Genomic DNA, 26,768 nt, shown 5'->3' on the forward strand with positions numbered 1-26,768 from the left:
CTCTTGCTGAACCTCTTCACCTCTACCCAGCCATACATCCAGAACATGCCAGGCACACCCATTCCTCTCTCTTCTATTGGAGAGCTGAGCACGGAGCAGAATAGTCAACCTGGGAGGGGGGGGAGGGGGCGGGACATAGGTCCAATTCAAATTCTAAAATTCTGAGCCTTGGGGCACCTGGGTGGCTCAGTCGGCTGAGCGTCCTACTTTGGCTCAGGTCATGATCTCGAGGTGCATGAGTTCGAGCCCCGCGTTGGGCTGTGTGCTGACAGCTCAGAGCCTGGAGCCTGCTTCAGATTCTGTGTCTCCCTATCTCTGCCCCTCCCCCACCCATGCGCGCGCTCTCTGTGAAAAATAAAAAAAATAAATAAATAAAATAAAATAAAATAAAATAAAATAAAATAAAATAAAATAAAATAAAATAAAATTCTGGGCCTGGCTCTAGATTAGAGCTGTAACAAAAAATGAAATTGAGAGCTATGAATATGTCCTAGGTTATAAGCGCAGTTAAACATCTAGAAAGTTCATAGTAAGTTTCAGAACTTGGAACTGACCAAGTCTAACTGGCTTCAATCAGCGGGAACCTGAAAGCAAAAGTCACATTCCCATTTCACACCCAAAGAATTCACTTAATACATGTTGGGTGTCTGGTTTATTCAAACGTGGGTCAGAGCCCCGCCCCCATCCAAGGAACAGGAAGTGAATAGCTGGGAGCTATGGGGCTGAACAGGGCAGGGCTGTGCAGGTATCACAAGGTAAAAGGAGCTCAGCTGAGCAACCAGAGTTGCAGCATGGGGATCAGGCTGAGCAGGAGAAGCCCAATCCCATGGGACATGGCCCCAGCACTCATGGCCAAGGCATAGAACCTGGCCACCTCCTCGTTGGGGTTGCCCTGGGCCGGGTCGAACCACATCTGGATGCAGCGGCCGCTCCCTCGGCTGTAGTTGCTGAGTTTGTAGGAGTGGCTCCAGATGCCCTCACACAGGGCTGCGGGCGTGGGGAAATAGAAATGGAAGTGGTGGCAGGCAGCTCCCACTGGGCACCGGTTATGCCCTGTAGGGAAGATGGAAGACCTTCAGCCACTGGGCCCAGAACTAACTTTGTTTCCACCAATCTCACAGCCCCAGTATGCCAGTTCCACACCCCACACCTCTGCCTCCAAGTCTCTCCCTCCCTGACCTACCCAGGCCCTCACCTGAGCTCCAGTCCCAGCCCTTGTGCCAGTTGCTCTTGCAGGTGTAGGACGTGCGGCAGTCCTCCCACCATTGCTGACAGTCCTCCTTGCACAGGGGCACGTTCAGGATGCGTTCTTTGCGCCAGCTCTGGTTCACCTGGGAGAGGTGAGTGGAGAAAAAGGGCTCAGGTTCAAGATTCTCGGCAGCTCTGCCCTGAAGAGAGAGCTGGAGAGGCAGCCTGAGGAGTTGTCTGGGAGGCTTAGCTCCTCTGCAAAGTTGGGGGTCCAGGGGAGGACACTCATACCTGCTGGATCCAGGGCCCCAGGTTGGGGGAGCACTCATAGAGGCAGGTGTCCTGGATGAAGTGCTGTTTGCAGGCGGGTGCCATCTGTCCACAGTGGTCCCAGTTGAATCTGTACAGGTAGGAAATGTCCTTATGGGCTTCCCGGCTGGTGTTGGCAAAGCAGCAGGAATTCTTCTTCCAGGGTCTGCACTGGGTGGGGGAGACACAGGCACTAACTCCCATGCCTGGCACAGCCACAGTATTCCCATGCGCAACCTCTCCCCCTTTAGTCTTTTTAAATTTATTTATTTATTTATTTATTTATTTATTTATTTATTTTTTATTTTATTTATTTATTTTTTTAATGTTTAGTTATTTACTTGGGGATGGGGAGAGAGAGGAGAGAGAGAGAGAGAGAGAGAGAGAGAGAGAGAGGGAAAATCCCAAGCAGGCTCTGCGCTGTCAGTACAGAGACTGACATGGGGCTCGATCCCATGAACTACGAGATCATAACCTGAGCTGAAATCAAGAGTCCCACACTTGACTCACTGAGCTACCAAGACTCCTCCCTCTTTTATCCCCTAACACAGTCAGTCTTTCAGAGAAATACTTGCCACTGGGGGACCCTCTTTGGGGGAAGTGCAGCCATTATAAAATTCAATAATCCAAATCCCTATTGAGCTCCTACTTACTCTAACCCAGAAGGTAGAGACATAACAATGCAAACTCATCGACTGCTTTGGAAAGAGATTAAGCAGGGGAGAGGGATGGGGAAGGGCAGTTTTCTAGACTTGTCAGACAAGCCTCATTTAGAAGGTGACAAAGACCCAGAGGTGAGGAGGCAAGCTAAATAAATTGGAACCTCAGAATAGATCTAATTACATAAATACTCAAAACAGTGAATGAATGAAAACCCATAGTTTAGAATTCAGTTTAAAAGCAAAATATTAAAATGTGCTCTTTAGGGGCACCTGGGTGGTTTAGTTGCTTAAGTGACTGACTTTGGCTCAGGTCAGTATCTCACGGTTTGTGAGTTCGAGCCCTGCATGGGGCTCTGTGCTGGCAGCACAGAACCTGCTTTGGATTCTGTGTCTCCCCCTCTCTCTGCCCCTCCTCTGCTCATGCTCTATCTCTGTCTCTGTCTCTCTCAAAAATAAATAAGATAAACATTGTTTTAAAAAGCTTAAAAAACCACAATAAAAACAAAAAAACGTGCACTTTAAAAGAAGTTAAAATCAAGGCTGCTCAAAGTATGCAAGTTACACCGTCACTTAGCTGCAGGCTCAGTGATTCTGAGCAAGCACTAACTGGGGACTGTGATCATTATCTGCTACTGAGGTCAAAATGAACATTTACATATTGGAATGCATTTTACAAGTGACTTCCCTTTTGTGTTTTCTTTACAGTTATGCATCATATTGCTTTTTTTAATGCTTAGATAGGTCCAGGATATTAAAGGGGTTGTGACAAAATAATTTTCATAGAATAGAGACCTCTGGTCCAACAAAAAGGTCAAGAGCCCCAGTGGAAATGATTGCTAGATGCATGAATCAATGTGCCTCACACCCAGCCTCAAGACTGTGAGAAATCTACTTTTCTCGAGCTGTTTGGGGCTGGAGGGAAAGAAACCACAATGTGTTGTGTGCATTTGCTGCTCTCAGATTCTTAGGGTCAGTTTCCGTCTAAACTCTGAAATCAAAATCAGCCCCATGGGTCTGATGTGTCTGACGGGTCTCTCCTGTGTCATTTCCCAGGCTCCTCTCTGGACGTGCTTCCTGATCTGTGTAACGCGGAAACCCAACAACCAAGGAGCTGAGGTGCTGGCATTGTACTGGCGACACTGGGCACACAGTATGTGGTAAGCCAGTAGTTGCCCGCATTAGTGCAAACTCAAAATCTCTCAGGTGGCCTTCCTGCCTCCACCATGGAAAGGGTTTGATGCTTCTATCTCTCGCTGCCCTCTTCCTGAGTCAGCACCTCCCCACCTCGGATCACCCCTCCGCCCACCTGCTCATGCAGCTCGTCTTCTGGGCTTGGCTTTTCCTTGTGGTGCTTGGCATCCATACAGACATTGAGAAGCTCAGTCCTGGGCCGGGCTGCCCACACTGCGGCCACCCCCGCCAGAAGGAGCAGCAACTCTGTTGTCACCAGCTGGGCCATGTCAGTGTCTGAAGGAAGACCTGTGGTCAGTGGCACCAAGGAAAGCAGAGGTGGGGCCTCCAGGTGTGTGGGAATAGCCCCAGGTGGGTGGAGCCTCCAAGAAACCTGGGCCCCGTCATGCCCCACCCCTACCCCTATCTTCATAGCCTCAGGGAGAGGAGGGATCAGACACCGCCCTCTGGGACAGTCCTTGCTAGTGTCATTAGTGATTTCTCCAGGTGGACAGGAGGATCAAATGATGAAACTAAGGGATGGGGTTTGGGCAAAATGAAGAAATAGCCGGGAGATTGCCATAGGTCCACAGTCTTGTTTGAAATCCTTGGAGGCAAGTGTTTCAGAATTTCAAGTATTTAGGATTTTGTAAAAGGTAATACAATCCACCTGCACGCAACAGTCAAGCATACATTCTGTGCTGAAATAGCTACACTGGTGGGAGAAATAAAAACTATAATAACCTCACATTAATTTTCAGGTCAGATTTTGACACCAAATGACTTCGTGCAAACTTTGACAATAACCTCAGTTTTGGAGCTCCAGATAAGCCGCAGACCTAAGTTTAAAACAAGACAACAAAACCCAGCCCTGGTTCCAACCCTTCCCAGCCTCATCATTTGGCCTCTCCCGGAGATCCTGCGCCACGGAGAATGTCCCAGGGCAGAGAGGGCTGTGGGCAGCCAGCTGGACAGCCTCCGGGGCCTTGGGGAGGTTCCTGCCCCCGACCACAGAGCTGGCCTCCCTTTGGCCTTCGTAGCACCTGAATCCTCTGAATTCAGACACTGAACCTTGGGAGGGAACTGACCGTTCCTTCACCCCACCGGTCACCAGGCGCCTGGGCTCTCCTAAAGTTTGGCATTCGTTTCCCATGGCTCCCAAAGCGCACACGCCCCTCTGCTCAAAGTTGCCTTGTCTCCACACTGCCTTGCCCTCCCCGCCCTGTCCTGTGGAGCTCAGGCAGCTTCCTTGGCCTCCTGGACGGGACCTGAGCTGGGTGGCCTCCAGGTTGACTGCCTGGCAGGGCTTGGGAAACCTGGAATTTAATTCCCACCTCCCCTCTCCTCCTCGCCCCTCACCTTTACACAATCCAATATTCTGCTGCTCTATTTACTCCAGTGTTTATTCATTCTCTCACTTGGTAATTCATTCATTCCAGGACCCAATCATCCTTCTAATGACCCAATCACTCACTGATTGGGTCACAAGACAAATCAGTACTCTCGGGAGCACCAGGTGACTCTTTGGATCAGGCTCTTTGGGGAAACACGGTCTAGCAGTTTAGAGCACAGTTCTCAGCCCTAACACACCACCTCTGGCTTGACCTTGGGGGAAAATAACTCAAATTATCTTGAGCTTTAGCGTCCTCATCTGAGCACTAAATGTAGGGGAGAAAACCCTAACAAATGAGAGTCAGCTGGGCACGGATTGTGTCATCAGTTGGCTCAGGCTGAGGGATGTGCCCACCTACCATAATAGAGACCCCCCCCCCAAGATTGATACAGGCCCCTCCATTCCAGAGCTCCTTCAGCTTTGTCCCTTGCACCTTCGCTGTGCTGAGGCTTTCGTGGGGGCCGCTGATGGAGAGTACTAGGGAGGCCTGGGTGGAGGCTGAGAAGGCCCTTCCCCAGGCTTGGTGGGCCCCACCTGGTCGGTCAGTAGTTTTTCTTGCTGTGGTGGTTGCTCTCTAGAGTCAGAGCTCTCTTCTCCCTGCAACCTATGCACTCTGCAAGTTGCTCTCCACATTCCTAGTCTCAGCTTCAGATACTGGTGCAGCTATGCCCCCACCAACCACCATCACCCTGAACACACACAACCCAGGGCCCCAGACGTGAAGCGCTAAGAACCCAGCACTGTGCTGAAAGGTAAAAGTCCGCTGGTTCTAGTTCGGTGGTGGACACCAGCTTGTGGTTTTAACCTTGGGCAGACCCTGCTCTGCTCTGGGCCCTTAGCTTCCACTTCTGGATTCTCTAGGATTTAGGCAAAGTGGATCCTCTCGGTGCAGCAAATTCTTTAGCACATGCTGAGAGCACAGCGGGGTGTGTTGCCTCTACTAAAGGGGTGGGGAGTGGCATACCTGGGAGAGGAAGTGGTTCCTGGTCTGGCTCAGGCCTCTGCTCCGCTCTACAGTCCCCCTTGCCTTACTCCGGGGCACAGCCGCGGTTTAGTGGCCTAGGAGACGGGCAGTAGGTCAGGCAGCAGGGAATGTGGCCCAGGAGTGGAGCCGGGATCGGGCGAAGGCCACTCAGCAGTTAATTCTTTTTTTTTTTTTTTTTTTAAGTAAAATAGCTATTTATTCAGCCTCTTGTCATGCCAAAATGTTTTGTGCATATACCACTCTAATTAGCACACCCTCTGTAACAGGCAAAATTGTACATCAAATTATATGTCATGTTACCTGATTATATAAAAATGTAAAGTGAAAATGATTTTTCAATTCTTTTAACGTTACTAGTAAACAATTCAGCAGTAGATATGAGGCACAAACTCTTAGTAAAATATGACACAGGAAGAGCAATAATGTAATTCTCACTTAACTTGTCACAATTTGTTATGAATATACAAAGACAAGTTTCTAAAGTGTTATATTTACTAAGATTCTGGCAATAGCTTTATGTAACAAGACACAGCATACCAGGCCTGCCACTCAACTTGTTTATGGTAAGACTCAGCTTCAGTATGAAGCTGTTAAAAAAAAAGAAAAAAATTAGAAGTCTGCTTTTTTGTTTTACATGCTAAGTATCTTGGCAAGTATGCCATTAACCACAGTATGGAATTTAAGAGCAGGAATAAGGGGTTGATAAAAGCTAAACACGGCAGCCTAAACAAAATTCATACAAAAATAAAATAACTATCACGGGTCACATAAAATTTTCCTGACCGGTTAAAACTAGCAGTGTAAAACATGCGTTTTAGAATCTTTAGCTATCAAGTTCAAAAAGTACCGGTGGCTATTTGAAATGATTCCTCTCCAGAGCCAAAGTGTAGTCAAAGTTAATTCAAATGTTATAACACATTCTAATGCTAAAAACCATTCAGTATTATTGAAGTGGAGGTAAATCCCAGAACTTTTGGGGCTTTGTCGTGCTGCAAAAGGCTGTTACTCTGGTTCACTTAAAGCAGCAAATGACAAGAGTCCAAGGATGTCGAAGGGCAAGACTGCTGTACCAGCTCTGACCTCCCCATGAAGCACGGCTACTGTGTCCACAAAAACAGGATGTGTGAGGATAAAAGGCACGCTATTCTTCTAGCTAAAGAGATAGCAAACCACCCACCCCCCCAAACCTAAAAGCTCCTTCCCCAGGTAAATAAAAGTATATAAGGGGAAAAATTAAAATACACTTATCTACTGAATAAGAATTTTGAAATATCAGTGTAATCCCTATTTCCAAAATGTTAACTAGAGTCATCTGGTCATTTCTAATTACATCTTAAATGATATATCCAGATTCGATTTCTGTTGATGTATCATTAGACACTTCGAGTCAAAAATAGTAATTTTATCCCCAAATCTTAACCACTAGCACAACTGCAATGTATTATCTCCCAGAGTTGTTAAGCACTGGAGGAGAAAAAACTGATGTTCAAGCAGCAAGCAACAGTTATGGCCCTTTCACACAGAGGCATCTGGGTGGCTACTGAATAGTCCAGTAATAATTCTAAAAACAAGAAAATTCATGCATGTTAGTAATTATGTCATAATTTTCACCGTTGAAATTTCCTTAGACATTGCACTTTCTTTATAAAGGAATCCTGATTTTTCTTAATATTATGACAAGTCGGGACTTGAACTAGCAGCCTTCTTTTTCTTCTTCTTACTGTGTTTCTCATGCTTCTTTTTCTTTTTTGTTTTTTCTTTTCCTCGTTCTTCACTGCTTTTCTTCTTTTTTGCTCATACTTCTTCAACATAATCTGATTCTGATAAGGACTCAGACAATAAAGGTTTATCTTCAGGACGCATCTTTCTTTTTTGCTGAGTCCTTTAATGTCCTTGTCTTTCTCAGTTGCATCCTTTGACTTCTTTTTCTTTTTTTAAAACTATCCTTACTGTCCCATTCAGTTTCTGACATGGAGCTTTCAGAAGATTTATGCGAACGATTCGATTCTTCTTTCTCTTTTTTCTTTTTCCTTGTTTTTTATCCTCATCTTCAGAATCCAAAGAACTGCTGGAAGAAACAGAGCTTGATGAAGAAGATGAATACCTACCAGATTTCTTTTTTTTTTTCTTTCTCTGTTTTTTTGGATGAGCTCTCACTTCCACTTACTAATTTCTCCCTGTGTTTTTCCAGTTCTTTCTTCCAATTCTCATTTTCTCTTCAAATTCAGCCAATGCCTTGGAGCCTTTCTTTTTCTTCTCTAGTTGTTCTTTCACTTCTTCCCAGGTAGGCCTTGGTCGATTCAGATAATTTTGGATCATTGGCCCTGAAGACTGGATTGGACCCCTGGATCTGGCCATTGCTATTGGGTTCATAGAGGACACTCGATTTTCCTGCTGCCCCATGGTGCGGGACTAAGCACACAGTCAGGCACAGAGGAAGATCAAGCCAGAGAGGTGGCCGAGGTGGGCCCACCGCAGGTCCTTCGGCCTACTCAGCAGTTAATTCTTGCACGTCAATTATTGTGGACACTAGCCAGCTTCCACAGGAGGTGGGTGGATTAATAGTGCCGGCCTAGGGCCAGTCCCCAGCCCCACTGACCCCATTTTCTCCCCCAGACTCAGGTCTGATAAAACCTTGCAGCCTGAGTTGCCGAGTCCTTTAAAACAATCTGATCCACTTCCAACCCCCTGTCCTTGTTATACAGAAGAGAATGAGACCCAGAGAATCAGGATAGAACCAACTGCAGGGCAAGGGCTGGAGTGCAAGCTTCCAAGCTCCCAGCCAGCTGTAGAGAGCACAGAACTCTCCAGTCCCCAACTTATAGATCCAGCAACTCCTCCAAACTCATCAGCCCCAGGCATTGCTCACCTCCAGCTGCACAATCAGATGTTCAGATGCCCAGAACCCCAGGCCCCAGCCCTCCTCCCTCCACTCCCCTGCCCCCACATCTACCCATACAGGTGCCCCATCTATGGCATCATCAGAGTCTGGTCTCATGTAGACCCCTCCCACCTCTCTCACCCTAGCCAAGGACACAAGCCTTCCTTTTATCATGGTGGTACCACTTTTGGGGAAAGGGAAGAGTAGAGGAGCAAATTTGGGCATGAGAAAATACCAAGCTTTGTTTTGTCACAGCGCCTGTGTGCGACCAGGGAGAAGTAGTTACAGAGACGAAAGCCTAGAGGAAGGGTCTAGGTTGGATGCAGATGTGGGAGCCATCAACCTATGGATGGCAATAGAAGTTTAAGGAAGATGGAGCCTCAATACCCTGGGGAAGGCCATAGGTCTGGGCCCATGGAACAGGGAGGGGGTGGGATTGCTGGGGGAGCATCCAAGCCCTAAAGGGTCTGCAAAGAAATGGACTCCCAGGAGACCCCAGCTCATGCCCTGCTTTCCCTCTCCCTCAGAGTGATCCTTACTTGAATCCTGTGACAAGCAGGGAGGGTTCAGCCCTCTGAAGACCTTGGCAGATAAGGCACCATTGGACCCTTCAGACCTCTCTTCTGGCTTTATAGGACCAGACAGCCTTCTCCTGATTGGGGAAGAATGACCAGAGATCTAGGAATGTCTTAAGGTGGGAGCTCTTTCAGATTGGACTTGTCCCTGCCCGCACCCTCCACCCCTGCCCTAGGGGCTGATCATTAACTGGGCTTTGTGGCCCCTCCACCAGGAGAGTAAGGCCCTGGGCCCTGATGGCTTCAGAAGTAACCAGCCACTGGGAGGTGACTTGGGGGTGGGGTTATGACCTGTGGGGAGTCCCTGCCCTTGTTGAGCCTCAAGTTTGGTTCTGAATCTGAGATCTGGGTGCTGGGGCGGGGGGTGAAGCAGCCACCTAGGAGCAGATCCTGAGAGAGTTATCTGCCTGGACCGGAAGCTTAATATCAGCAAGGTGAGCTATCCGCATCCTTGTAGAACCCAATCTGTAGGCTGCCCTGTGACCAGACAAAGATAACAGGAAGGTGTTTGGCCTACAAAGGGAGAGGCCCTGGGCTGCAGGGAGTGGGGGTGGGAGAAACTGGAGCTTTACCTGAGTGCCAGCCCATCGGCTGTGGAAACTCTGGTTCCCAGGCAGCAAGGTGAGGCTAGGATTCGGATCTGAGTCCCATTCCAAACCAGATCCTTTCACAAAGAATGAAAGAGAAGCTTTGTGAGAGGCACTCAGGGCATCCGCCTAAGGCTTGCAAATCCAATGTTTCTCCTCTGGCCTCAATTCCTGCCCTTGCCGTCTTAACTTCTATTTCAGCCATCTAGAAATTTTTGCTTGTGCTTTGGTCCCACCAAGTTTTTGTACTTGCTGAACCATAACCATGGAATACCGGTCTGCCCTCCGTTTTCTGCTTGGCAAACATTACTCCTCTGGAAGCCTCCTCTAACCTCCCTGGGCTTCCATAGGCTACTTGTGAGGGCTTGTGTTGTCAGGGACAGCAGATGATAAACACAGTAGGTAGGTGTTTGTACAAAGGGACTGGAGCGATGTGATAAGAAAGTGCTTGGATGACTTCTTTTGGTTGAGTGGTCAGAAGTCCTGTTAGTGGGGAATTGTAGGTTGAAATCTGAGAGGCTATGAGGAGCCAGCCCAAAGAGGACAAAGGAACGTTCCAGGAACACAGAAAGAGAATTGCCTGAGAAAGGCCCAAAGTGAAAAGTGTGAATGGTATGGAAGGGGAATAGTTTGACAGAGTGAGCTCTAAGTTGGGGCGGATGGCAGGGCTTTCTATGCCATTGAAGCTTAGTTTTTCCAACAGATACCATGGAAAAGCCTTAAAGCTCTGGTAAGGGGCTGTCATGTAGTAAGACATTTTTTGTGTTTGTTTTACTTCTTTTCCTTTTTTTTTTTTTTTTAATCTTTATTTATTGGAGAGAGAGAGACAGATTGCAACCTGGGGAGGAGCAGAGAGAGAAGGAGAAGCAAGCTCTAGGCTCTGAGCTGTCAGCACAGACCCTGACGGTGTGACTTAAACCCATGAACTGTGAGATCAAGACCTGAGCCAAGTCGGACGCTTAACTGCCTGAGCCACCCAAGCACCCGAATGCATATGCTTCTTGACCCAGCAATCCCTTTTCTGAAATTCAAGTATAGCATTCTACCATGCATAAGATGATTCAGTGTAGCATTATTTGTCCTTTGAAGAAAGGGAAGCAATGCCATTGCTCTTCATTGGCATTCCCTACCCACTACCACCACCAATAGCTCCACCCTAGTCCACATCTAGAAAGGGAAGGAAGGGGCAAGAAACTTTTATTTCCCACCAGGAGCCTGATGACTCATCTGCCAGTCTCTGCCCACCTCTTCCACCAATGCCCTCATCATGCCCTGTGATGTAGGAGTGATGAACTTGGGGGAGGGAACTTGAGGGGGAAGCCTGGTGTAGAAGTAAGAACCTCAGACTTAGGGGTCAGCTTCCACCCCTACTTACTGGTGAACTTCAAGCCAGTCCCAGTCCCTCTTTGGGCCTCTCAATAGGAATGATAAAGCAATGAGGCATGTTGCCCCCCAAACGACTCATCTCCAAATTATTTTCGAGACACAAGATATACCTGGATCTGTCTATTAAAATAGGCTGTCAGAGGAACCCCATATGACCCATCTTAGATCAAGAAGCATAATTACTAGGGCATTGGGAGGCCCCTTTATCTGAGATTGCTGAGCTGGGCTGAGGCTGGGTCACCTAGGCTGGGTGCAGTCAAGGAAGATGTCCAGATGTCAGCAGTGGGAGGGACTCAGCTGAGGAGCCAGAGGTGCAGCATAGGGACCAGGCTGAGCAGGAGAAGCCCAATCCCATGGGACATGGCCCCCGCACTCATGGCCAAGGCATAGAACCTGGCCACCTCCTCGTTGGGGTTGCCTTCATGGCCAAGGCATAGAACCTGGCCACCTCCTCGTTGGGGTTGCCCTGGGCTGGGTCGAACCACATCTGGATGCAGCGGCCGCTCCCTCGGCTGTAGTTGCTGAGTTTGTAGGAGTGGCTCCAGATGCCCTCACACAGGGCTGCGGGCGTGGGAAAGTAGGTCTCAAACGTGCGGCAGGTGGCTCCGGCCGGACACTTGTTCGATCCTGCATGGGGAGAGAGGGTGGACACAGACATTCAGCCCCTGGGCCCAGAGCCCATTTCTGGCCACCCCCCTGGAGATCCGCACCCAACCCCAGATCCTCGGACCCCGCCTCCATCTCCGCACCCCCAGGCCCTCACCTGAGCTCCAGTCCCAGCCCTTGTGCCAGTTGCTCTTGCAGGTGTAGGAGGTGCGGCAGTCCTCCCACCACTGCTGACAGTCCTCCTTGCACAGGGGCACGTCCAGGAAGCGTTCCTTGCGCCAGCTCTGGTTCACCTGGCGGGGAGGGGGGGAGGGAGGGCTCCTCTCAGCCAGGGGTGCTGGCGGCCACCGCCTTGACCACCTTGACCGAGCAGGATGGCAGCCCGCTGGGCTGGGGTGAGGGAGAGGCCCGTACCTCCTGGATCCAGGGCCCCAGATTGGGTGAGCACTCATACAGACAGTTGTCCTGAATGAAGTGGCGCTTGCAGGCAGGCTCTATCTTGCCGCAGTGGTCCAGGTTAAAGTTATACAAGAGGGAGGGGTCCTTGTGCAGCTCCTGGCTGGTGTTGTGTGAGCAGCAGGCGTTCTTCCTCCAGGGAGTGCACTGGGTGGAGAAGACACTGGAACGCATGCCTCCCCCACCACAGCTGTCTCCTCCATATTCTGGCTCCTTGGCCCCAGGTAGGGCATCCAGAGGAATACTTGCTGGGGAGGGTGCCTCTATGCCTGGCCCTTGGGGTAGTTATAACAGAACTTTTAACAGAGAGTAAAACAGAGGATGTGGGAGGTATGGGAACCACTGTCTGGGGGAGCAATTATTTTTACAGCTCTAAACAGTTTACAAAGTTATTTCACATGATTCAGGTTATTTATATTACTCATTCCACATCCAGCCCATATTAACTGAATGCTTACCTTCAATCAGGCATTGTGCTAGGTGCTGAGAATATAGTAGTGAACAAAACAGATCAAATCTCTACCTTTATGGAGCTTATAGTTTTAGTCCCGGGCAGAGGGAAGATACAGATCATTGTAGGCACAGAAAACAACAAGTGCAAAGTCCCTGAGGCTTTGGCACTTTATGCCTTCAACGGTCTAGTGAAAACATCATTACTTCAACTTTGACAGAGTTTACCCTGGGAAATGGTAGGATCAAGATTTTAACTCAGGACAGGGGTGAGGTTGAAAAGCCTGGCTCCAAGCTGTGGTAAGGGTGGAGATGAGGGGGGCTGATCTGCTGTCATCTGGTCTGGAATCCCAGTCTAGTGGACTTCACATAGGTCCAGAAAGCAGTGGGGAACAGAGGGGCAATGTCTTGCACATGAACCCCGGTGTGGACCTGACTCAACGCAGGAGGCAATCCCAGAGAGGTAAATTCAAGACAGCTAAGATAGAGGAAGTGGTGAAGGTGTCTGAAGAAATCGTTCTAAGCTGGTCCTCCAGAGCTGAGTGATTATGAGCCGATTGCTTAAAATCTCTGAGATGACCTCTAGCACCCAGGGCCAAGTGACAGGGGAGATGTGACAGGTCTGGGCACTCAGGAGAAACTCAGGAAAACCCATGAGGGTAGAACCAAACCTACCCTTCTCCAGCAACCCAGCCCACCCCCAGCACGGCTGACACAGAACATGCTTCCAGGCCTCCCTAACTTCATGCACACTCCTCCTCTGATGCCCCAACTCTCGGTTGCCCTGCAAGAACCCATGCACCTCATCCCTGACGTGCCCACCACAGTCAGTGGTTTCTGCCTCCACAAGATTAATTATATAATGAAAATCACTTGCTGGCCTACAGCAGGGGCTCAACATAGATAAGCACTCTCAGTGCAGCCCCTGTCTCTCAGAATTACAGAATCATCTGTCTCCCACAAAAGTCTGTGTGCCATTTCTTGGAGAAGAAGTGCTCCAGAGGGTTCTTCAAAGCACCCTCTAGAACTTAAAAGGTTCTGAAAATGAAGTGGTGGATACAGACTTCCGGTTTTGGAAGATAAAAAGCTCTGGAGATGGGTGGTGGTGATGGTCCCAAGACAATGTGCATGGATTTAATACCCCTGAACTGGATACTTAGACATGCTTAAAATGGCATATTTTATGTTACTCATATTTTAGCGCATGCACACATGCACAAAGCAAATGATACATCGGAAATGACTCAGAAGTCATGGGGCTCTGGGCTTCCCGCCCTTCACTTCCAGCCCCTGGGTCAGTCTATGCCTTCTTTCCCTGGAAACATCCCTGGCCCTCTAGCAACGTGAGATTTTGTGGGGAACAGAGGAGGAGACCAGGAAGAGTGAAATACTGACATCTCTCACGATCCTGGAGTTCAACCTCAGGCTCGGGTTCCCTGAGTGGCTTCAGGGGCTTTACCTATAAAAGGAGGGCCCTCACCTCCCCTTCTCTGTGGGCAGCAGGATCCTTGGCTCTTGCCTCACTACGCTTGCCACGGCTTGTGCTGTAACCCTGCCACCCGTGTACATGCTGTTCTCTGCTAGGCTGCCCTTTCCTGCTTTGTCTTCCTGGAAATCTCTTACTCATCCTCCAAGGCCAAGGCTGATGGCACCTTTCCTGGGAAGTGTTCCCAGCGTTATCTGATTTGTCACTGTCTCTTCAGGACTTAATAGGGGTGGAGGACCTGGACTGTTCATATGTGTTTGCCGCATTGTGACCCTGAGGGACCTGTCTCCCCTGTACCTCGTCTTTGAGCTGCGTAGGCTGGCACATAGTTAATGCTGGGAAGGGCACTGCCCGACTCTGTCCTAAGCCCTGCTAAAGACTAGCCTCTCAATTCCCACATGTACCTGTGCCCTCTCTGGGCCTCATTTCCCATTTCCTTATCTGAATGAGTAGAGACCATCCACCTACCAGTTAGGCCCTTTGGGCATATTCACTGACAAGGTGTGAGGAAAGCACTTGGCCCATAGTGGGTGCCAGAAAATGGTCCCCTCACTACAGTAAATCTGGTGGCCTCTTGGGGATTGCCTCAGCCACCCTCTTGACTCCATTGCTCCCCAAAACTGATCTTCCCATTTCCCAACTTCTTCCATTCTCCCCAACCCTTGACCCCACTCCATCCTCACCTGGTCATGCAGCTTGTCCTCAGGGCCCGGCTTTGTCTTGTGGTGCTTGGCATCCATGCAGACATTGAGCAGGTCTCTCCTGGCCCCTGGAGTCCTGGACTGGGCACCCCACGCAGTAGCCACCGAAACCAGAAGCAGCAACTGTGTCATCTGCCAGGCCATGTTCATCCGTTCCTGCCAGAAAGCCACAGCCAGAGGTGGACACAGCCTGAGAGAGAGGCAGCAGCCATGAGACTCTCCACCGAGTTTCTTGTCTGCCTGCCAAGCCCAGATCTCTGCCCTCCTCACCCAGCTTATCCCCTAGGGCACCTGAGTCAAACAACAAGGCAGATGTAGAGGTCTAGGCCAGAAGGCAAGACCCAAGGGCCTTCTTCCAAGGGCCCTCCAATGCTAGCTTGCTCTACCTTGGTGGGAGCCACCACCCTTCTCTGGATATATCCTTCTGTATTTCACTGGTGGTCTTTCATCCACAGTCTGAGAGTCCTGCCAGCTCGGCAAGTCTTCTCAGATCTGTACAACGGGAACCACAGGAAGTGGTCTGCTGATGAGGGTGGGGAGTGAGAGGAAGAAGTACCTATCAGCCTCAGCCCATCCCCCACCAGTCCAAGGTAGCCTAGTTTCAGGCCCCCGGAGACTGCCAGTGGGCAGACAGGGATGCTGACCTAGGGCCAGCTGAAGGCCACTGAGCCATTCAGTTACCGCTTATGGTCCTGGACCCGGTGACACGGGAGTTGGGAGATGCTAGGGGTGCAATGTGGAGAGCCAATGAGGGTGCAGGCCCGGAGAGTCAGAGCCCGGTTTCTCACACCTCAGCAACCCCTCCCCACCACACAAGGGTCTTGGGAAGTTACCCTGGTGGAGCCAGGCGTAGAACCAGGGGAAGGCCAAGAGTAAGGCACTTGAAGGAGGGAACGGAGCCAGAGCAGTGGGTGGTGGGAGTTACCAGAGGAAAATTCAGCAGACACACAAGACCCCAGGAGAACTGGGAAAGACTTCACCTTTCCTCCCCTCTCCCTCCCCACTTTCCCTCAAAGCCTGAACTTGCCTCTGCCCTCAGCCCACCTGGGAGGTACAGTGTCTCCCTCCTCCTCTCCACTCCCTCTTATAAACCTACCTGGACTGCTTCTCCAGTGTCTCAGTCAGGCGGGGTGGTCAGGCTCTGTCTAGGAAACAGCTCAACTGTTTTTCAGTGAGAGGCCAGGTAAATAAATTATGGTCCACCCAGTGGGATCTAACCTGGTATAAAAGATTGAGAAATCTTGGTGTACAAATATGGGAAAACCTCCAAGTATATTGTTAAGTGAAAGAAGGAGGGTGCAGAAAGGTGTTGGTAGAATGCAATCTTTTGTGTAAACAAGGAAGAGGGAGAATGTATGTGCTTGCGTAAGAAAATTCTGGAAATGTAGAAGAAAATTTTTTAAGTAGTTGCTTGGTGGGATGACACAGGATTAGGAATGAGAATTTCTTCTATTTTTTTTTAAATTTTTTAAAGTTTATTAATTTTTTAGTAATCTCTACCCAACAGGGGGTCAAACTCCCAACCCCAAGATCAAGAGTCGCATGCTCTTCTGACCGAGCCAGCCAGGTGCACTGAGACTTTCTTCTATAAATCTTTCTATGCTGTTTTGATTCTTTGAACCATATGAGTATATACCTTATTTAAATATAACATATATGTTTGTATGTATATGAATATAAATGTATAAAATGTTGAATGGAAAGATAAAATACAGAATGATGCATCTGATTTGATACCATTATGTACATTTCAGTAAGAAGGATATTTATAAAATAATGCTATGTATTAGTTATGGATACTATAGATATGTTTGCAGAAATGTGAACATGAGGCTACCATTAGTCCTAGGTCCTTGGGTATACTACCATAGAAATTCTGTGCGTTTATGCCATATGCAGTTGACCCCTTGAACAACATGGATTTGAACTGCACAGGTCTACTTACACACAGATTTTCTTTGGATAAACAGTACAGTACTATAAATGCATTTTCTTAATAACATTTTTTCTCTAGCTTACTTTATTGTATGAATATGGCATACAATACACATAACATACAAAGTATGTGTTAATTGTTTATGTTACTGGTAAGGCTTCCAGTCAACAGTAGGCTATTACTAATTAGGTTCTGGGGGAGTCAAAAGTCACATGCAGATTTCTCTTTTCTTTCTTTCTTTCTTTCTTTCTTTCTTTCTTTCTTCTTTCTTTTTTTTAATTTTAATGTTTATTTTTGAAAGACAGCATGAGCGGGGAAGGGACAGAAAGAGAGGGAGACACAGAATCTGAAGCAGGCTCCAGGCTCTGAGCTGTCAGCACAGAGCCCGATGCGGGGCTCGAACTCACGGACCATGAGATCATGACCTGAGCTGAAGTCGGATGCCCAACCAACTGAGCCACCCAGGCACCCCTAACATGCAAATTTTCAACTGCACAGTGAGGTAGGGAGTATCAGCACTCCTAACCTCTGCATTGTTCAAGGCCAACCATATGTTCCATTTTTGTGCACAAATGATAGCATACTGTTCTACACTTTGCCTTTTGGGGGTAGTTTCACTGTACATTTGTTTTTTTTTTTTTAAGTCTATTTATGTATTTTGAGAGAGAGAGAGAGAGAGAGAGAGAGCATGTGCATGTGAGGGGGGGAGGGACAGAGAGAGAAGGAAAGAATCCCAAGCAGGTTCTATGTTGTCTGCGCAGAGCCCAACATGAGGCTCGATCTCACCAACTGTGAGATCATGACTTGAGCTGAAATCAAGAGTCGGACACTTAACCGACTGAGCCACCCAGGCACTCCTCACTATATATTTATGCTTTTGACAAAACAAACAAAAACCTCATGAAGCCAAGTTATCCGCACTTACACACCTGAGTATTATTGTCACAGCTGATACCATAACCTTCAAGTACTTCTTTATGCCTTGTATGGTCTGAAATTAATTAAAATGCTCTCTATGGCAAAAACCTTTTCTTTAACCATTATAAAAAAGTTAAGAAAGGAGGCACCTGGCTGGCTCAGTCAGTGGAGCACGTGATTCTTAAAAAAAAATTTTTTTTTTAATGTTTATTTTATTTTTGACACAGAGGGAGACAGAGCATGAGCAGGGGAGGGGCAGAGAGAGAGGGAGACACAGAATCTGAAACAGGCTCCAGGCTCCGAGCTGTCAGCACAGAGCCCGATGCGGGGCTCGAACTCACTGACCGTGAGATCATGACCTGAGCCAAAGTCGGAAGCTCAACGGACTGAGAGCCACCCAGGCGCCCCCGGAGCACGTGACTCTTGATCCCGGCGTTGTAAGTTCAAGCCCCACGCTGGGTGTAGAGATTACTCAAAAATAAAATCTTTAAAAAACAAAAAGTAAAGGAAGAAAAGTTCATTTTTTCAAGTCAGAGATGCTTGTCCCTTAGTCTATTTCTCAAACATTATTTCAGATAGTAAAATTGCTGTTAGCAAGAAGATAGATGGTATTGCCCCTGTTTTTTTCTTTTTTTTTAAATAACGTATATTGATGTTTTCCCATTATGATTTTGGGAAAACCTCCAAATCTTGTCCTCACGTACCCAACTAGTGGAATACCTCTCCTGGGGCAAGGTCCGTGGTTTCAGTCTGTTCTCAGCACATGGTCCTGCCGCGGGTACGTCTGGGATGACAAGGTCAGAGTCTGGTTGTGAGATGCTCACCTTGCCCCATGTGCCCACTCCGGGCGCCATCACTGCTGAGTACCAGACCATGGTCAGCAGCACTATTGAACCAGCCTGCAAACCAGCCTGCGATCTTCACTGTGCTGCTGGTCTTGGTACCTTCATTCCCTAAACTGGGACATGTATCTGTTTTCCTTCTCTTAGGAGAGGTTTGAAGGTGTAAATGAAACTAAACATGTGTTACATAATCACATCAGTCATCATACATTGAGAACTACTCTACCCCAGTTAGAATAATGGATGCTTTACTTACCTTGTTGTGTCTGTAACTCCCACAACCCACTGCAATGTTAACTCTATTACTCCCAACATACAGATGAGGAAACTCAGGCCTTGGGAGTTAGGTGACTTCCCAGACAGCTAAAGAGTAGAAGAGTCAGGATTCAACCCAAGCTGATTTAGCTACAAAGCCCATGCTTTTTTCACTGTAATGCTATCTCCAGATACATGGTCTCATTTTGTTGCCTTGTCTCTAGGAAATTTAGCTGAGAAACCACATTCTATGTTTACTTTTGAGAACAGCCTTCAGAGCTTCTCTCCCTAGAAACCTCTTAGACTGTACAATATTTTTTCCAGTTCTACTAAGTTTTGTTAATGTAAATAAAAGAAATATAATATTTTAGAAAGAAGAGTATCGTGTTACCCCATTCCAACTAGAGGTAAGTTTAGATTTTTCATTAGAAGTTCTTCCTAGCCATGTTATCAAGCAGGTATACAAATCACAAACGATGCAGAAAGGGAAAACGTAAGATTTCCGTTGCTTTTTTGAAAAAAGCTAAGCAAAGACATAAATAAATATATAAAGGCGGTCATGCCTGGACCAATGCTGTGGTCCAAGAAACAAAGGTTATGATTAATCTAATCCTGTGCAATGGAGGGGAAAAAGCCCTTTCCCATGAGGAGGGGTTAGAGAAGAGTACAAATTCTTTGATTGTTGACAAGTGAGGTCTGTGACCCTTCCCCTCGAACGTGGACAGGCTCCGTGACCGCTCTGACCACTAAAATGTGATAAAGCTGATGTTTTGCCAGTTTCTAGCTCCAGGCCTTAGGGATTATTAAGGACTGAATGTTTGTGTCTCTCCCACAGTCGTATGTTGATCCCTTACCTGCCCCCCACTATGTGATGATATTGGGAGGCAGGACCTCTGGGAAGTGATTAGGCTTAGATGGGATTAGTGCCCTTATAAGAGTTATTTAGAGAGCTTGCTTTTTCTTTCTGCTCTCTACCATGTTTGTGGTATTCTGTTACAGCAGCCCAAACCGATCGAGGCAGGGACTAGCAGCTTCTATTCCCTATCTCTTAGATCCCTGAGCCACCATGTGAGGAGACTGACTACCTACTGGAGGGGCCACACTGAGAAGCCCCTGGACTACATGGAAAAGAGGGGTCTAGGAAGGATGGCCTTCCAGCAACCCCTGCCCAAGGGCCAAGCACATGAGTAAAACCATCTTGGATGTTCAAGACCAGCTCAGACATAAGCTGAACACTACCAAGTGACCCTAGCCACTGCCACGTGGAGCAGAAGGGTTATCCATCTGAGTCTTGCCCAAATTCCTGACTCATAAAAATCTTGAAATTTAATAAGATAGCTATTAAGTCACTACATCCATTTGATTTTTTAACTTCGCATTTTGGAATAATCTTTGACTTACAAAAAAATTGCAAAAGTAGTAAAGAGAGTTCCTGTATACTTTTCATCCATGTTCCCTGAATGTTGGCCTCTTACATAACCAAACACATTTTGGCCAGAAAATCAGAGGAGCATTGGCCCTTTCTGAGTGTATCATATCAAGGGGTATGTGATGTGCAATATGTCCTATTGCTAGCAATAGTTTGGTTAAGGTGGTTTCTCTCCATATAGTTATTAGTTTTCCCTTTGTGAGTAATCAGTATTTTGTGGGAAAATACTTTGACACTATGCTTATATCCTCATCACACTGTCCTCCCATCCCATCTTGCCTGCAACAATAAGCCACAAAGCTAGCAGATGGGTGCAGCAATAGAAAACCGATAATACTGTGACAGTTAGTGTTGCCTTTTCCAGGCTCTGAGAAATAATTTGGGTTATCATCTTTTTTTCTATGTTTATTTATTTTTTGAGAGAGAGAGAGACAGACAGACAGAGCATGAGTGGGGGAGGGGCAGAGAGAGACACACAGAATCTGAAACAGACTCCAGGCTCTGAGCTGTCAGCACAGAGCCTGACATGGGGCTCGAACTCTGGAATGGTGAGATCATGATCTAGGCCACGGTCGGATGCTTAACCGACTGAGCCACCCAGGCGCCCCTGGCTTATCATCTTAATACAGCCATTAATTAACAGTTAATTCTACAGAATTAGCAAACTATTTCCACAGACTTCCTCATCACTGCAAGGGATGATCAGATTATTTAATTATTGAAGAGTTTTAATCCGAGGAGTGACATGATTCAATCGGCAGTTTTGAAAGATCTGGCTGAGGTGGGCAGAAGAGATTGGGTGTGGGCAGGTGGGTGGATCAGATAGACCTCAGGAGTCCAGGCCTGGGATGATGGTGCCTTGGACCAGCAAGGTGGCAGTAGGGCACCTGGGTGGCTCAGTTGGCTAAGTGTCCGGCTCTTGATTTTGGCTCAGGTCATGAGTTCAAGCCCTGAATTGGGCTGTGTGCTGACAGTACAGAGCCTGCTTGGGATTCTCTCTCTCCGTCTCTCTGCCCCTCCCCTGCTCTCTCTCTTTCTCTCAAAATAAATAAACATTAAAAAAGTTAATCAGTTCAAGATTCACTGAGTGTCTACTATGTGCTAGGCTGTTCTAAGTGCTAGGGCTACAGCAGTGAACAAGACAAAGTCCTTGCTGTCATGGAGCTAACATTCCAGTGAGGGAGGGGAGATGAGAGAAAACAAATGAAGAGATACATGGTGATGGTGCTCTGGAGAAATAAAGCAGGGTAAGGGAATAGAGAATGATAGAGGGGGCTGTTTTATTTTATTAAAGTTTATTTATTTTGAACCGTTAGATTATGACCTGAGCTGAAGTCAAAAGTCAGCTGCTTAACTGACTAAGCCACCCAGGTGCCCAGCAGGGGTTATTTTATATAGGAAAGATCTACAAGGTGATATCTGGGCAGAGGCCATAGTGAAGTAAGGAAAGTTTCTGTATGGATATGGAGGAGTGTCTTGTACCAGTCCCAGCTTATCAAGAAGCAATGTTGCGGTTGGACTGGCCTTGACCCTTGTGCTTCCTGTTATGAATGTAAGATGCCTTTCAGCAATAACCATCAGGAAACTTTGAAAAAAATGAAGATTTATTACTCACAGAACCTGGAAATTATACAGCATACCTGCGGCCACACAACGAGGTCGTGGGTAGAGACAGCACACAGGCCTAGGGTTCCACTTTTATTGGAGTCTTGGGTGGGGGCCTAGGGTCTCACGGTTTCACTCTTTATTGGTGAACTTAAAACATGAAAGCAGGGGGCACCTGCTGGCTCGGTCAGTAGAGCATGTGTCTCTTAATCTCAGGCTTGTGGGTTCAAGCCCCATGTTGGGCATGGAGCCTACTTGAAATAAATAAATTAAACAAATAAGAGTGAGAATTTATAGTGTGAGAAGAGAAAAAACAAGATCTCCAAAACAAAAGAGCATCCGTTGGCGGGGAGGTGACCTGGCTCTTTGGCCCATGTGGCTGGTAATATGTTTATTGAAGAAGACTGTCCTTGATATGGATGTCTCAGTAGTCAAAGCTTAAGTCAGGCATTTGGGCTGCAAAAAAGAACAACCTGCTGTCAAGGTTTACATTATAATCTTCCCTGTGATGCTGAGGTATCAGAGGCAATGGTGAAGAGATTAATGGTGGCGGGGTAGCCCACATGCTAAAAGTCAGGGGTAGGGCACCTTGTAACCCAGAAATTGCACATAAATAGGATTATAATAGTAAATGCTATAATAATTATACAGACAATATTCTGAAATCCAGTCCACAGCCATCGTCTCAAACTTGAAAGGTCCAGCCATGAAAACAGGTTAGTGATCGCAAGAATTTAGCCATCTGTTCAAAGATTTGGGTGATGTTGTAGAATATTTTTTTTATTAATATTTATTTTGAGAGAGAGAGAGAGAGCACAAGCAGGGGAGGGACAGAGAGAGAGAGGGAGAGAGAGATCCCAAGCAGGCTCCATGCTGTAGGCACAGAGCCCAACTCAGGACTCCATCTTATGACTGTGAGATCATGACCTGAGCCAAAATCGAGTTGGATGCTTAACCAACTGAGCCACCCAGGAGCACCCATATGTAATTAATTCTTGATCTTGATGTTTCGTTACAGTCTTATGAATCCAGCTTTTCATAAGAGTTCTGTAAATTCTTACTGAGTTCAATGGTATGATCTGAAAGTTATCAGAAAGTTGTACTTGTCAGAGTCCTTTCCATGAATCTCCTTGAAGATGAAGCACTTTTGCAAGAGACTCAGAGTAAAACAGTAACTTCCTGTAAATGAAAAAAGACTTAAAATGCCCATAGTTAAGGGGTGTCTGGGTGGCTCAGTAGGTTACGTGTTCAACTTCAGCTCAGGTCATGATCTCTCAGTTTGTGAGTTTGAGCCCCGTATCAGGCTCTGCTGTCAGCTCAGAGACCACTTCAGATCCTCTGCCCCCTCTCTCTCTGCCCCTTTCCCACTCACACTCTTTCTCTCCCTCTCTCTTTCTTCTAAAAATAAACATTAAAAAATGTGCATAGTTAAAAGTCTGATGAGAGTTCTGTTTAGTGAAATTGATGAGGAAATTTGGTTATTTCTGTTATATGCAAACATGTTAAAATGGTAACTGGAATTATGACTGATAATGTTACATATTGGACTTTTAGGAATTTCATATAATTTCTGGAACACTTATATTAGTAACATATACACATACAAGGATATCCATGAAGAAAGTTTAGCATTATTTCTTACTTGACATGTTTCCATGTAATTTAACACATCAAATAAGCCCAATTCGCTTAATGTCTTTTTCTATTTTTTTTAAAGTTTATTTATTTATTTTGAGACAGAGAGAGAGAGAGAGAGAGAACAAACATAAGTGGGGGAGGGTCAGGGAGAGGGAGAGACAGAATCCCAAGCAGACTCCTCACCATCAGTGCAGAGCCCGAGATGGGGCTCGAACTCATGAACCATGAGATCATGACCTGAGCTGAGATCAAGAGTCAGACGCTTAACCAACTGAGCTACACAGACTCCCCATTTTTTTTATTTTTTTGTTTTTTTATTTTTTATTTACTTATTTTTTTTTTTTTTTTTTTGAGAGAGAGAGAGAGAGAGCACAAGCAGAGGAAAGGGGCAGAGGGAGAGAGAGAATCTTAAGCAGACTCTACGCTCAGCACAGAGCCCAAAGCAGGGCTTGGCTCTACCTCACGACCCTGAGATAATGTCCTGAGCCAAAATCAAGAGTGAGACAATCTACTGAGCCATCCAGGCACCCCTCTTTTTTTTATGTTTGTTTTTTTAATGTTTATTTATTTATTTTGAGAGAGAGAACACACACACGTGCACATGCACACTCACATGAGTGGGGAAAAGGGCAGAGAATCTCAAGCAGCCTTCACACTGTAGGGCAGAGCCCAATGCAGGGCTCAAACCCATGAACCATGACACTATGATCTGAGCCAAGATCAAGAGTCAGATGCTTAAACAACTGAGCTACCCAGGTGTCCCTTAATATCTTTTTTTATACAGAGAGAGAACAAATCTTTTGAGATGTTCCAGGTGCCCTTTAGAAAATCCCAAATGTATTTCCAAATTAAAAAAAAAAAAAACAGAACTTCATTTAGAATTTGATTTGGGAGGCACCTGGATGGCTCAGTTGGTTAAGTGTCCAACTCTTGATCTTGGCTTAGGTCATGATCTCACAGATTGTGAGACTGAACCCTGTATACAGCTTTGCGCTGACAATGTGGAGTCTGCTTCAGATTCTCTCTCTCCCCCTCTCTCTCTTTCTCTGCCCCTCCCCTGCTTATGCTCTCTCTCTCTGAAAATAAATAAATAAAACTTAAAAAATGATTTGGGAAAGTTTGATTTTTGTCATTTATTTTCCTCTTTCCCATTATGAAATAACCAGTTGGTTTTTTTTTTAGGGCAAATTTTTCTTTTTCCTTAACAAAAATGCATCTTCATACTTCATACCTTCTCTTAGCCAAAAACATATCCTACTTTCCTTGCATACAGAGTTGTTTCCTTTATTAGTTCTAGTAGCTTTAATCACATATATTAATTAGAATTCTTAACCCTTAGAAACCTTAATTTCTAGTAACAACTAAGAGGCAAGGAGTTGTGAACTTTTACATCAGCATTCATTAGATTGGCAAATTTATGAATATATTTAACAATTTCTAGTAACACACATTTCCCCATAACACAATTTTTCCATGTGACCCAAGACATGTTTACTAACAGACCCAGATGTCTTTAAGTTCTTCTATAATGAAAGGTCAAAAGCAGGTAAATTTAGACTTGTTTAACAATTAATGTTTCTGGGTGGCTCAGTTGGTTAAGCGCTGGACTCTTGATTTCAGTTCAGGTCATGATCTCATGGTTCATGAGTTCAAGCCCCATATCATGTTCTGTGCTGACAGTGCAGAGCCTGCTTGGGATTCTATCTCTCCCTTTCTCTGCCCCTCCCCTGCTTATGCTCTCTAAATAAATAAATCTAAATAAATAAATAAACAATAAACAAACAAACAAATAAACAAATAAAACTTAAAAAAATTGTTTCAGTATTTCATCTTGTTTAGAAATAATATAGACATTCAATGAATTCCCATCATTTAATTTAACTTAGCAAAATTCTTTTTTTTTTTTTAGTTTATTTACTTATTTTGAGAGAGAAAGAGCGAAAGCACACATGCACATGAGCTGGGGAGGGGCAGAGAGAGAGAGAATCCCAAGCAGGCTCCTAGCTGTCTGCGCAGGGCCCAATGTGGGACTTGAACTCACAAACCTTGAGATCATGACCTGAACCGAAATCAAGAGTTGGATACTTAACCAACTGAGCCAGTCAGGCACCCCTCTTTTTTTTTTTTTAACTTAGCAAAATTATAACAATGAAAGTTACCAAAGATTTGGGAAACTGTTTTTTTTTTTTTAAGATTTTATTTTTTTTCAGTAATCTCCACACCCAACATGGGGCTCAAACCCACAACCCTGAGATCAAGAGTTGCATGCTTGGGGCGCCTGGGTGGCTCAGTCAGTTAAGCATCTGACTTCAGCTCAGGTCATGATCTCGTGGTTCGTGAGTTGGAGCCCCATGTCAGGCTCTGTGCTGACAGCTCAGAGCCTGGAGCCTGCTTTGGATTCTGTGTCTCCCTCTCTCTGTGCCCCTCCCCAGCTTACTCTCTCTCTCTCTCTCTCTCTCTCTCTCTCTCTCTCAAAAATGAAACATTAAAAAAAAATGAAGAGTTGCATGCTCCATTGACTGAACCAGCCAGGTGCCTCATGAAACTGGACATGCTATAAGATATAATTACTGATGAAAGTTTCACCTAAAAACTCTTGTCCCACTTACATCTATCTAAATCACTGCTCCTAACAATTATGTTTAGGATCCCCCAAAACACTTCATTAGACACTAGACAAAGTCAGCCATCATCCCAAGCTACTGTTCTTCCTGACAAAATTTATATTAGAGATAACATGAATTTGACTAATAAACCCAGGTAGAATAAAAGTTGTATGTCTGCATTATAGTTAATGTTGATAACTCTGAAGACATACCAATTTTAATTAAATTTAAACTAGACTTATTTACCAAAGATTATCCCAGATCATGTGAACTTAAAAAGCATTTGGGTTAGTTTCTGTATTTCTGAGTTTTAGGAATATTTAATTCATAAGTGCTCATTTTTAAAAAAAATTTTAACATTTACTCATCTTTGAGAGACAGAGAGAAAGCATGAGTGGGGAAGGGGCAGAGGGAGGGAGACACAGAATCCAAAGCAGGCCTCTGGCTCTGAGCTGTCAGCACAAAGCCTGATGTGGGGTTCGAACTCACCAACTGCGAGATCATGACCTGAGCCGAAGTTGGACGCTCAACCCCTTTAAGTGCTCATTTTTAAGCCAATTAAATGGAACTCTTATCAATTAATTTTGGCAATACCATCTGGAGGTAGAGAGAGAGAAAAAAAAAAACCCACATGTACAGAACATATATCCACAGACATACATAAACATACAGAAATACACAGAGACACTATTGCAAAATTTTAG

At 46.1% G+C, this 26,768-nt stretch overlaps 2 protein-coding genes and 1 pseudogene across 3 annotated transcripts; all 3 read right to left on the bottom strand.

Moving 5' to 3' along the window:
• Positions 1-635: 635 nt before the first annotated feature.
• Positions 636-5,851, bottom strand: FOLR1 (folate receptor alpha). 2 transcript variants are annotated; one of them, XM_003992769.6, is made up of 5 exons: positions 5,687-5,851; positions 3,466-3,626; positions 1,480-1,668; positions 1,196-1,331; positions 636-1,053 (listed from the first exon to the last, which is right to left on the bottom strand). In XM_003992769.6, exons 2-5 carry the CDS (start codon positions 3,616-3,618, stop codon positions 767-769), a joined length of 765 nt encoding a protein of 254 aa, XP_003992818.1. In that variant the 5' UTR covers positions 3,619-3,626; positions 5,687-5,851; the 3' UTR covers positions 636-766. The 2 variants fall into 2 exon arrangements, with proteins under 2 accessions (XP_003992818.1, XP_006937055.1); XM_006936993.5 differs by having other exon boundaries at positions 3,466-3,638.
• Positions 5,852-7,094: 1,243 nt separating this feature from the next.
• Positions 7,095-8,595, bottom strand: LOC123380476 (annotated as a pseudogene).
• Positions 8,596-11,243: 2,648 nt separating this feature from the next.
• Positions 11,244-15,123, bottom strand: LOC101084733 (folate receptor gamma-like). The gene is made up of 5 exons (XM_023239466.2): positions 14,818-15,123; positions 12,157-12,345; positions 11,900-12,035; positions 11,585-11,763; positions 11,244-11,537 (listed from the first exon to the last, which is right to left on the bottom strand). The coding sequence occupies exons 1-5, from the start codon at positions 14,983-14,985 to the stop codon at positions 11,430-11,432; spliced, it is 780 nt and encodes a 259-aa protein (XP_023095234.1). The 5' UTR covers positions 14,986-15,123; the 3' UTR covers positions 11,244-11,429.
• Between the last annotated feature and the right edge of the window lie 11,645 nt (positions 15,124-26,768).

Source organism: Felis catus, chromosome D1 (genome assembly GCF_018350175.1).
Source record: "Felis catus isolate Fca126 chromosome D1, F.catus_Fca126_mat1.0, whole genome shotgun sequence".
Lineage (NCBI taxonomy): Eukaryota > Metazoa > Chordata > Mammalia > Carnivora > Felidae > Felis > Felis catus.